Source organism: Cyclopterus lumpus, chromosome 16 (assembly GCF_009769545.1).
Source record: "Cyclopterus lumpus isolate fCycLum1 chromosome 16, fCycLum1.pri, whole genome shotgun sequence".
Lineage (NCBI taxonomy): Eukaryota > Metazoa > Chordata > Actinopteri > Perciformes > Cyclopteridae > Cyclopterus > Cyclopterus lumpus.
In genome coordinates, this window is record NC_046981.1 from 13,649,771 (window position 1) to 13,662,642 (window position 12,872).

Here is a 12,872-nt window from a genome sequence, read left to right on the forward strand (position 1 = left end):
AGTCCAGTTACTTGATCCATAGAATCTCGGTTATTCATCACCAATAACTGTCAGGCTGTTTGACACAGAGTGCTTGGCTATCACTTCAAGTCCAAAGGAGCTTCCAGGTCTATTAGTTTATCAGTGCTGAACTCTGCTCCCCCTGCATCACGTCTCACCTTATTGACGCCTTTTGTTGCTGCGGGATATACTCAGACCACATCATGGTTTTATTTTACACTAAATGTGTAACGGGGGACACATTTATGATAATAAATTGGGACATCTGACCTCTTTAGTGAGACCCTCTTCTTTGTAAACGACGATTAGATACTGCACGCAGTGGTGGGTGGATGACCTTTATCTACGTTCACCCCATCAGTGGGCTGACTTTACATTATGCAATTAGTATTTGCTCAGTGGCGTCTTGATCATAATCAGTATATGTTAATGCAAATACATGGGCGCTGGCCAAATCAAGAGGGCAGTGATGCCTCAAGGTCTCCACGTGGACATGTTGACTGAAGTCCGGTGATGTGTACGTCACCGTCCGAAAACCGAGCGGGTTTATATAGAGGAACAAACTCGGATGCTCAAACACACTCATTCCTTCCTCCTCTGAAACGGACAACAGGTATGTTTGACGACAGTTTTGCTTTAACCTGAGAGGACTTGTTTCTTACGGCGACACTTGCATGTCAACAATAATACAATTAAATTCCACCACAAAGACAGATGGATATTGAGCTTTAAGTTGTAAAGAACGGACTGGACGTAAAGGGAGCTGTCCAGTCGCGGTGGTGCTGACGTACTTCCAGCCCTTTAAAGTGCGTCTCTCTTTTGATGTAAACGTGTTGATGAGCGACACAAATGAACCGCGGTGTGTTCTCCTTTCTCCTCAGAGTCACCGCCAACATGAGAGTGTACCTTGCCGTTGCCTTGCTGATGCTGGCTTTTGTCGCATACACAGGTGGGTCTCATGTTCATGACTTTATTATTATAATTTTTTTTAATTTTTTAAAGAAATCCTCGCTGCTGCTGTCTTTCCTGTTTCATGTCGTGTAACTGTGTCCGTGTCCCCCCCCCCCCCCCCCCCGTCCCCTACCCCTTACAGAGGCTCAGGATGCGGAGACCATCGAGGAGAAGTTCTCTAATTTTGGCAAGCAGATGGCTGAGGTGAGCAAGAATGTGGCGGAGAAGGCCAAGACGGCCTTTCAAGAACTCCACAACAGCGAGTTCGCAACGGAGTCACGGTAAGCGCGCACCGGGGGAATAATTATGCTCACGCATATATCCACATGCACCATTTGATTCTGTGTAACACGGTGTTTCTGTGGTCTTCTCCTCCTCAGGACATGGGTTCAGAAGCAGATTGAAAACATCAAGGCGCAATTTAACCAGTAGACGTGTCCCTGTCTTCAGCCTACAACCCCCCCCCCCCCCCCCCCCCCCCCACACACACACACACACCTCGGACCAACAGATGACATAGTTGCCTCTCTGTAAAGAGATGTTTTATATCATTTAGAAAATAATCTGGAAAAAGTGCTATAAACATATTAAAACTTTTTTTTTTTTTTAAATATACATTCTGTGTTTGCATCATTATTTCTCAATGGAAAGAAAACAAAAATGTCTGAATGTACTGAAATAATTAAATACATGTTAAGAGTTCTGGTTCCCATATGCTACATAAATGACTGCAATTAATTAAAACACAGTGGTTAAAACACTGCAGCCGATTAACTGATTTATTAATTCATCTAAAATATTACAGGCATACAAATACATTTAAATGAAGGCTTAGGTTCCATTATTTGCATTGTTTACATACAATAATCATTAACAATATATACAGAACAAGCAACACCAACATGTCAACATGAAAACTGCCAGAGGTTGAATATTCATTTAAACAAGTCCACTCATGCAATCAGAGGAAAATCAGCCTTGCATTAAACCAAGAGGCATCAGCCTTTCGTCATACTAAAAATATTCATGATCTAGTCCCTCTTTTAAAGGAGATTTCTTTTCTTTCTTGAGAAAAATGAAAGCAAATATGTAAGATGTTACGGTCTTTTTGAAAAACTAGCACATAGCCTTTTGGGCTTGGCCGGCTCATGGGTCAAAACAGACTTTTAAATGGAAAACGGCGTTCTCTCAAATCGGTTGCAGACCCTAACTGAGGATATTATGCAGCAACGTAATGAGCAATCCGAGGAACTTCTGAACCCGACTGACATGACTTTCTTAAAGGAGGCAGAGTTTAGAGACTCTTTACTCTCGCAGGTCTGTTGGAGGAGTCATGGGAGTTTGCCCATTCAGTTTGACATGTGTTTTGTGGACTTGGAGAAGGCTTACGACTGCTGTTGAGAGAACTGCAAGACTACGGGGTACCTGGGTCTTTGCTACGAGCCATCCCATCTTTGTATGATCAAAGTGAGCCCTCTGTCCGTATACTCGGCACAACGTCAAACATGTTTCCAATGGGTTCTCCCATGTCACCACACCCGTTTATCATTTTGATAGGCATACTTTCAAGGAGCAGCTGTGGGGAGAAGAGTGTCTCTTTGCAGATGATGTGGTTCTGTTGGCTCCTTCAGAAGGTGAGCTTCAGCACGCACAGGTTGGGAGTGAGGCACTGCCCCAAGGGAGGGAGGAGTTCAAGTATCATGACTGAGGATAAAACCGAGCTTGAGCTGGACAGTTGTTTCGGCGCAGCGTCAGTAGAGACAGGCGTTTTATTTTAATTCTGTGGTAAGGGGGATTTGAGCTGGAAGGCAACGCACTCAAACTTCATCAATGTTGGCACATTAAATAAAAAAAGATTCAAACGATTTAAAAAAACACAAACATTCCCGAAAACATAATAAAATTAAGTTTACTTTGATGAGTTCATGAAGCAACCAACCACTGACTGATCAGAATTTAATGGATTTAAAGTACTTTGACAAAATTATATGACAATGGATATAACAGCACTGAAGCTGATCACCAAAGAGCAGCCAGCAGGATCTGTTGGATAATAGTTTTTAATAGCTGGCACCAAAGGGCAAGTGCCAACATGGCTGCTTTTCTAGCCTTTCACAATTCCCGGGCTAAAGTCAGTGTTTATGCTGGGTTAATAATCCACCAGTTGTCCCAGTTCATTGAAATCTGTTCCTGTGAAGAGAAGATAGTGACAGAGTTCAGCAGCTGTTGTGCAAAGGTCACAGATTAGGCTTGTATTGCATCAGTTTTGTGGGCTGAAATAATATTCAAATCACTTTCACTTCAATTAATTAGTTAGTACATTATGTTCAGCTAGCAAACTGATTAGAGTGCATTGTGTGTGTGTGTGTGTTTGTGTGTGTGTGTGTGTGTGTGTGTGTGTGTGTACATGTTAAAAGAACGTTGCGCTTCAACTGTTAGATTTGGTGGAAAATCTTCTTCCTGATAAACTAAAAGCAACTTGACCCTAACAGGAAATATGTTTAGTATTGTCTTGTGTTCAACCTCCCCGTCTAAAAGTTGTTAAATGATAGCAAAGAAGGGGCACCTTCATTTTCAAAATGTATACAGTGTATTCAAACATCCTTAATACACTAGATTATGACCATTTTCTTTTGATTCTAAGCAAAACAATGTCTATATTGTGTATTTAGATTTTGAATTCCTATTTAGTACATATTTATAATAAATATAACTTTTCTGATGCAAACTGGCAGGCTGAAGTCATGTCAGCGACACACTCCAACACACGCACACACACACACGCGCACACACATACACACACACACACACACACACACACACACACACACACACACATCTTTAACACAGGACAATACAGATGTGTAAAACCAAACACACAATTTAAAAACAAGGAAATATCTCGATCCCATCTGTTTAGACAGCTGTGAGATCAAGTTTGTGTGTCGTTGAACTCAAAACCTCAACAGAAATGTTGAATTATTGCCATTCAGAACATTTAGCAGGCCCGGAGCAGAAGGCCATTTTATGGATTTTGTGGTGGACTCTGCCCACAGAAATGTTCGCTTGGCTGAAAATGTTTGACACCCCCCCCCCCCCTTCTAAAAAACCATAGTACTGCCAGAAGAGAGACTTTGACTGGCCTGTATACATATCAGCCCCCGCCAAATGGTTTGAGCTCCCCGATCCAAAGGGCACTCGGACAGTTAGTGAACTCAGCTAAAGTTGATTTTGAAAAGATATCAAGGGTTCAAGATCTGCAGATCGACCATTAACATTGTGATACAGATAACATTTAACAAAGAAAATAAAAACGAATCCCCAAACTTGGTGTGATGGATAAAAAACAAGGACCAGTAGTTTTCATGTGGCTCGTGCAATTCGGTGTTCTGTGTCTTTGAAATCTTATAAAAACCTAAATCTAATCTCTCTAAACGTGTTAGTCCATTTGCCTGTGCATGTATTGTGTAAAGTGTTTTCTTTGTATTTGTTAGAACGTAAGAGAGACAGTAAGAGAGAAAGAAGAACCCTTCTTTGTGTCGTTTTTACACTTTAGTCAGATTCCTGCTGTCTCTCAGATTTCTGTCAATAAAATGATGAAAAAAACAAGATGACGAATGGTCATCCGATCTGACCAATGTTCACCTAATACAAATAGAATGGCTTGATAACACTCGTTTCATTCAGCTTCTGTTGACCAGAGCCGGAGGGAAAGGTAAAACATACCCTTCACTCCAACGTCTGTGGTGATGTTAATGAACAAATTCTATTTTGAAATCAGGGGTTTCATTTGAAATTGTGATGATTTTATTATTGACATAATGTGCTAGTTTACCATGATAAAAATGTATGACAAATAAACTGGTGATAGTTGTGTTTCTCTTGGCAGATGCATACGAAAGAGCTTGTATTCAGTCTTGTCTTAATGATGCAAGGTATGGCTTTAAAAGTAATTATTCTACTTCCTCAGTTCCTTTATTTCTGAGCTTGTCGCGCCTTTGCTAACAAACATCCTCCTCCGCAGCATGTGGCCCACTTTTTGCCCAAACTCAGGCCCCAATGCAACCTGACTCTCCAGGACAACTGAGGAGGCTGGTGGAGAGAATCAGGTATCATTATCGGAATCATCATTATTAATGCAAGCACGTTGGATCTATCTGTAAATGATTGCCAGTTATCAGAATTGTTCAGATATTTTGTTTGTGTGCACATCGATGTGTTTGTGTTTCCATGATAAATATTACTCATTTGTGAACTTGCGCATCTCATAGGGACGTCAAATCTAAAGTCCAGGATTTGGGGGGACCAGTGCTGAGCTATATTGGCGCTTACTATGAAGACCACATCCAACCTGTGACTGACAGATACGTTCAATGGGCCTCGAACCTCAAGGGCTCTGCGTGGAAGAAGTTACAGATAACCATTGACAATTACATGCCACTGTAGGCAACAAATACAACTGATTAAAGCTGACAAATAAATAAATATTATTACCACATGGCATATCTGCAATTATTACCATTCGATGCTGAACTGATCATATCTTAAGGTTTCATTGGGCTTTGCAAATTATGTCAAATACAGAAATAATCTATAATAAACTCCTGTTGCTGTATGGGTTCAGCTTGTAAGCGAGGCAAAGAGAGAGGGGCAATGTTAAATGGCAGCAATGAATACAATTCACCAAGATACGTGATATGATTTGATGTATAATATGACAAGAACGATCTACAGTCACTTAGTATAAACATGCACTTTACTGAATGTGATACTGAATGACTTGCATTCATTTTGGCTATTGAACAAATAATTCTTACGATTTTTAGAGGCTGCAGAAGTGTAGAAGTGTTTCTCTTTCCCAACATCTGCAAGTGTAGGACAGATGGAAAATATAATAAGGAAAAATAACAGAAGAAAAAGGAAAATGTTTAAATAAGTGTACAAAATTGTATTTTATAACCCTGCTGTTATGAGGGCGAGAGGTGAAAGCAGAAATCCCAGCATGCATTGCTCTGGGTACAGTTCAGTGTGTCTAGACATGTCCTGGTTGGTTGACCTGCTGACCATTTGACTGATCAATCTCTGAGCAGACATTATGAAATTATTCTGATTCACTGTCAAAGAAATATTGATTAGCATGAGTAAATCTACTCAAATAAAATTATACTGCAGCAAGGTTACGACACGTGAGCGTCTTTCAACGTTTATTTGCCATGTCAGAAGTAACGATTTTGACATGCATGCACCGTGACATGTTGCAAACGCACACGTAAACGCGGTATTATCAGTAGGGCTCCAAGTGCATCGCCATATGAATACAGATACACTTTCATTTGAGGAACATTGCATAAGTCCTATTTCAACATGCAATATTTAAAGTGAATATCATGTTCACTGGACTTTGTTTAGGTGAACAGTCATGTATGCGAGTGTGTATGTGCACGCACGTGCAGTGTGTAGGTGTGTGTATGCTAATCAGATGACGTTTGTTTGCAGTCCCCCCCTATATCATCCTGGCCAGATGTGAGCTCCCAGTTACAGACGACTCACTTTCAGAGCAGACTGTCACTTCTTGGATCCGTACATCCAACACAACCGCAGGTAATCACTCTTCTTACTGCAGCGGCATTTGCAGCTTCTTTTCTGAAACTACTTTTAAATACGTTTCACACAAAAAAAGGTTGTTTGTAAAACATTGAGGTGTTTTTATTTTATGCTTTCAGTGCGATTTGATCTTCTTACGTTATACGTTTTGTGGAAAAGAATATTGGATCACCAAACAGAGAATTTACATTGACGTTTTCTTCTTTTGTTGCAGACATGAATGCAAAATACGCCTTGGCACTGATCCTCGCTCTGCAGGGTAAGGAAACATACTCATACAATATGAACAATTGCAGTTTATGGATTTGACTTTCAACTAACTTTATACTTGGAAAATAGAAAACAGAACCATTTGAAGCAACTTACTTAAAATGTAAATGCTTTTCATTTACCCTTTTTATAGAAAATATTTAAACATATTTTCTATGTATTAGTTGCATTAGTTGAAATAAGTTAATGACAACTGTTGCATTGCTGGCTCCTACCCTGATTTATGTGGTTGGCATGCACGATAAGGACTGATTTTTAACACATCAAATAAATCAGATACAAACACAATTACCAAGAGTATTATGAAGATATGCAAAGTAGCTTTTCTTGGGTTCTTTGATTATTTTCCCAAAGCAATAATTCACATTGATAGCTTTTTTCAAATGAACAGCTCTTGATGCTCTTTCGACTGATTCCCATCTGTTTATCATTTCCTTTTCTACAACACTGTCATAACAATCCTATCTTTGTGGTTTCATTCCAGTCTCCATGAGCCTGTGTCAGGTTCCCACACCATCGGCGGAACTTGTTGCAAAGTATGATTCCATGAAATCTGTGTTCTACAAGAGGCTTCTGAATGCTTTCAGCAAGCTGCAGGTCGCCGCTGCCCCGATGGTGGAGAAAGCCGGAGGCAGTGACCGTGGACAGGCCACAAAAGACTACGTCGAGGGTCTCCAGACCAGGCCTGAGTTCCAAGCCCTCGTCAAGGTCGCAGCGTGAGTGTTCACTGAGAACTATATCCTGGTTGTGAATGTCCTGTATTATTGACCCTGCAACCGACAAAAGTGTCCACATCAACTACAAATGTGCTGTAAAAAAAACAAACAATTTCTATGGAGAATACACGTTACACGTGTATTTCTTCTGGGCAGTGGATTCATCTTTTTATTATGGAGATTTCTTAAAATAATCTGTCTTCCCTGATGTGTGCAGTGGCCTGGGACAGGAAGCGGCTCCCTTGATGGACAAGGCTCGCACATCAGTGCTGGGTATGTACGGACACTACGTGCGCCCCCACGTCGGCACCGCCCTGAGCGAGACCATCGACAACATCAAGGTCTACCTGGACAAATTCCTGCCCGCTGAATAAAGAAGACCAACTGGAGCAAGGCACCTGTCAGTAGCCTGTAATAGATCATAGATCATAGAAACTACAACAGTTTAGGCTGAGAAAAGTGACGCACAATGCAAATACAATCCTTTGCCTCTTTTCAAATAATGTTTTGCCAAATCATGCAGAGTTAAAAGCAAGTCGAACACCACCTATGCAAAATTGTGCATGTACAGTATTATGTGTTTGATACACAAACCAACGTCTCTGTGTGATTGTGTTTGTATACGTGTGAGTGTGTTCAATAAAATGAATGGAAACTATTTGATGTGTGCTTCTTCATCGAGAGATTGGAGGTTTACTTCCACAGTTGATATCATAAAGCTTCAAGTTACTCTATCAACACTATGAGTGAACACATGTAGCTCCAGGCTCCACTCAGTGTTCATCATAGCTCATAACGCAATCTTTGCCATCGATTTTAATAAAATAAAATAAAATCATATTTTTGTTGATCAGCTGCAATTCTGATACAATTGTAATTGTAATTGTAATGAATGTGTTACACTAGTAAACATAGAAAGATCAAGTTGTATCATATTTTTCAAAGGTATATTTTTCTTTTCTTCTAACCAGAGCTCGTCTCAATAGCAGTTTGGGCCGAGTAAGTTAAATGGTTGATGCCAGAAACCTGTTTATTCTTACATTTATTAATGTGCTTTAATCATCAAAGTGCAAACCCACATGGACTATTTCTCCAAGAGTCATATTTACTTGAAATGAAGGTGTTGAAGAAATCTTCCCATGTTTTGTTACAGTGAACAATGAATCACAACTCAATGAATCATGTATTTTATTTAATGTTAATAGACATTACCAGACGGCCGAGCCGGATGTCATTTTGAATTATGGCATGCAGTGTGAGAGCGGCAGGATGTGTTATTCTTCATTTCTGCCTCATTTCAGACATTCTGGTGATTAAAACTTTCTAAGCATTCTGATTAAATAATAAAAAACATCCCTGCTGTGTAATTACAGAGTTTTAGACGCGACACAACAAAACTGATGTATACAGCTGTGTCTGCACCGACAGCTCAAATATGCAGTCTAACGTCGTCTCTAGCCGAGTCCTCAGAGCACTGAATCAGCTGGATTCAATGGAAAGCACAAGCTGTCTGACAGTTTGAATCCCACAGCTCAGGGTCACAGGTCATGGGGTCACAAGCAACGTGACATTAGAGGCTGTTTACTTAAGTTGTCATGGAGAAGAAACTCTGCTCAGTTTAATTTATATTAACCAGAAACCTCAAACATAGCTGCGAGAAGCTCTCACCTATGAAATACCATTTAAGTAATTTGAATAAATAATTAAATATGCCTATGAAAAGAATAATTAGAATTCCTGAAGTATACAAATAGGAAACACATTTAAAAAATGCAATATACATATATACATTAGTCAATAAAGGTCAATGAATAAATAAATGAATAGTTTTTTAATTTAAAAGGACGTTCTTTAATTGACTACAAATTCTTGTGCTGTTGCTTTGGTCTGAATCTGTGCCATAACCACACCACATTAATTTTAATATGAAAGATGGAAAGAAAAAGCGCTGGGAAATAAATGTGGCAATTGGAAATAAAAGTCCCCTGAAATGAACAAACATAATCTTTTTTTGCAAATAAAAAACAATTTCATTTGATTTATTTAATTATGTTTACTCTTTTATATATATATGTAATTACATTTATTTATATATGAATATATGTGTTGCTTCATTAATACATTTGAGGATTTCTTGGTATATTTAATAATTTATCTATGGATTTATTCAAAATATGAGCTTTAATCTCAGTAAATGAGTAAATGATTTTTACCCCGTAATGAATGCATTACTCCTCTGTACAAATGTTCTGCCATGGCAAACTATATAAAAATATTTAACAACCAAGGCTAAAAAAACAAAACAATCGAAGCTAAATATATGTATATTGCATTTTTTTATTTGTCGTTTAATTTGACGAAAATTGTATTCATTCAAAAATAACATCAACATATTTTGTTATTAATTAACAAACATAAAGTAATGTTACTATATAAAAATAAATACAAATGAGCAAAACACAAACAAAAGAAAATTGACAAAACCTGCAAATTTTATCTACAAATCTTGTGCGAAAACAATTGTTTCTCCATTTCTCATTGGCCCACTAGAAGTTGTTCTGGGATCTTTTACACAGACAAAGTGGAAGAGAGAACATACAAATAAACCCACATAACCTTTAATAAAAAACCTAAATATTTCACAACCCAAATTAGCCGGATGACGTGTTGAACACACTCTAGACAAAGTGCCATGTTAATAGGACTTAGGACTATTGTAATGTGACATGAACGCATCACCAACATTGTGCAAGTAACAAGTGCCTCCTCGTGGAGGTTGTGGTCAGGGCAATGTGTAAGAATGTGCAAACCTAATCAATGGAAAACGATTGATCCGGGTGCACTCAAAGGCACAGAGTTAATGGGAACTGTACCAACATGATGCCCCCCTCCAGCCCCTGTGCATATGAAATCCACTCAGTGGCTTTTCACGATGTTTAAAGCCCCTTTATGTTCCAATTCTTGTGTTTACGTAGATAGCCATGTCTGTTTTATCAAGACTCAATGTCACACACACTCACAGAAACCGGGCAACAGTGCAGGTTTATCTTCCACAGAGTGCACTTTGGCTCTGGGAGTGACAAGTCAACACATCCTCACTCCTATATAAACAGGTTGGGCCAGTGGTGCCTCTTACTCTGTTTCTGAAGAGGAATACAGTGAGTACTGACACTTTTACTTTGAAAAGCATGACTTTTTAATGCTAGAAGGAAAATGTATATTTGACAACATAACATGTACCTTCAACATAATTCAAAATCAGAATTTGTATTTATTTTAAGGCTAGAAGAGTAAAAAAAAATGACTCAGACAGAAGAGTAAAAACGACTTAGACAGATAATATCAACACAAATCTATCAGCACAAATCTATCCGCTACCTATGAGTCGGGAAATGTATACGACAATGTCTCACCCTAGTGGATAAAGTGAGGTAAGCTTTTAAATCTTTCTAATCTCTGTCCTCATAGACACGCGTTACAGCATGACTAAACTGCTGGTCATTACTGTGCTGGTTGCACTCCTCGCTCTCAGTAAGTGTATTCTCAGACCATGAAATGTAATTCTGAATAGGATAAATTAGCGATGAATAATATGTGTTGTTTTACTGATAACACGTGGCACCCTGTGACACCTCTGACCTGCTGTGTGCAGGCGCTGAAAGCTTCCGTATGCCGAGGCAGGCTGCCGAGGAGCAGGGCACGCTGACCAAGATATCAGACACCATCAAGTCCTACTATGCCAACGCCGTCAACACGGCCAGCGGATACCTGGATGACATCAAGGGCCTGAAGCTGGAGGAGAAGGCAGTGTAAGAGATTGTAATCGCAGGTTCGTTGATGTAGTTTTAAAAGGTGTGAATTCATATTTGAAACCCGTCTCTTTCTTTGTGTCGCCCACAGGAACCTTTACACTGATACCACCACGGTCATTGGCACCTACGCTGGCATTGCACAAGACCAGTTGTATCACATCTTTTACCAGAAATAAACAAAAACTGATCTCCAATGACCTCATCTACCTTTTCTGACAGCGTGAGAACTTTCGAGCGCCACACGGTGAGGCCCATTTTTGACATTTTGAACTTCGTTCGTATCTCCTCATCCAAGCCTTAGAACCTACAAAGGGCGTCTTAAAAAATGGTGGACTCTTTGTTCTTTGTGGCGCTTACTTGGGAAACTGCAGGAAAGGAAGATAACCAGCCAACAGGGACTGTGATCCTTTGTAAAAACAACAGCTTGCACAGAGGAAACAAGCTCACCTTATTAAAGTACCAACACATTTCTCCCTGGCTCTCAGAGTTGAGAAACCACCAGCCATCAAAATAATACAAATAATTTAATGATCTATCGCCACCCACTGGTGTTTGCAGTCATCCCTCATCCGGATACATTTAAATATGTGTGTCATATCTTGAAATAAAATATTTATACAACAAACTTTTGTCCATGGTGGATACATGTGAATTGAATTTAGAGTTTGATATAGTACATTGTGCATATTTCTCCTTTCTAGCTGTTGTAAGACGTGTTTATGTCTGTATGAATCTGCAATGAGTCGTCACACTTTTATCAGCAGAGGCAGCACCAGAACAGAGACTTCTGTTGCAATTAATAATGGATAAAAGGAAGAAAACATGAAATATATGAGCGCAGAGAAACCGTCAGAGATGAATAAACAGTCTTTTGGTTTTGAGGATTCTGACGAGCAGTGATGTAAGGATGTTATGATTTTTAATTAGATCATAAATCTACAACATGCGGCTTCTTCTTAAGCTACAACCAAAACAAACTAGAGAGATATGTTTGCCTTTGAAGCGGCATCTTGTATAGTTGATACAAAATGTGTATGCGGTGGCCGACGGACGGAGGACAAACTACACAAAACACGACTACTGCGACTATACAACACCAATAAGTAAGATATTGTGCCACATGCAGATCCATGCGTTTGCAGCCATGTTGGTATTTGTTTCAGGGTCTGGATCAATTTGAGTGCCAAATGTTTTCTCTCAACCTGCCGACTGGGATCAGATTTGGCTTTGAAACTAATATGATTTTATCCGTGGCCATCTGCAGCTGCTGCAAAGCAGAGGAAAAACAATGATCTCCATCGCACAGCGAGGGAAGAAGAATGCTCTGCAAACACAACTCACGGTGTGTCCCTGACATGTGGGTTGATTATTATACTTTTAAAGTGAATGTAGACGTCCAGTTGTGCGATGAAGGTCGCAATGCACTCTGTGTAGACGTGGGTACAAATATATGTGTATACAAATGTAGTATAATATGGATGGAAGACTACTTGAAATTGCTGCTATATGCTTCTCTTCC

At 39.5% G+C, this 12,872-nt stretch overlaps 3 protein-coding genes across 3 annotated transcripts; all 3 read left to right on the forward strand.

Moving 5' to 3' along the window:
• The first annotated feature begins 496 nt into the window (after window positions 1-496).
• Window positions 497-1,420, forward strand: apoc1 (apolipoprotein C-I). Its single transcript, XM_034554035.1, has 4 exons — window positions 497-613; window positions 882-949; window positions 1,094-1,232; window positions 1,332-1,420. Exons 2-4 carry the CDS (start codon window positions 895-897, stop codon window positions 1,381-1,383), a joined length of 246 nt encoding a protein of 81 aa, XP_034409926.1. The 5' UTR covers window positions 497-613; window positions 882-894; the 3' UTR covers window positions 1,384-1,420.
• A 5,070-nt stretch (window positions 1,421-6,490) lies between these two features.
• On the forward strand, window positions 6,491-8,199 carry apoa2 (apolipoprotein A-II). The gene is made up of 4 exons (XM_034553917.1): window positions 6,491-6,552; window positions 6,770-6,814; window positions 7,310-7,541; window positions 7,759-8,199. Exons 2-4 carry the CDS (start codon window positions 6,772-6,774, stop codon window positions 7,913-7,915), a joined length of 432 nt encoding a protein of 143 aa, XP_034409808.1. The 5' UTR covers window positions 6,491-6,552; window positions 6,770-6,771; the 3' UTR covers window positions 7,916-8,199.
• A 2,412-nt stretch (window positions 8,200-10,611) lies between these two features.
• apoc2 (apolipoprotein C-II) lies at window positions 10,612-11,976 on the forward strand. Its single transcript, XM_034553953.1, has 4 exons — window positions 10,612-10,699; window positions 11,010-11,072; window positions 11,194-11,350; window positions 11,442-11,976. Exons 2-4 carry the CDS (start codon window positions 11,024-11,026, stop codon window positions 11,527-11,529), a joined length of 294 nt encoding a protein of 97 aa, XP_034409844.1. The 5' UTR covers window positions 10,612-10,699; window positions 11,010-11,023; the 3' UTR covers window positions 11,530-11,976.
• The last annotated feature ends 896 nt before the right edge of the window (window positions 11,977-12,872 follow it).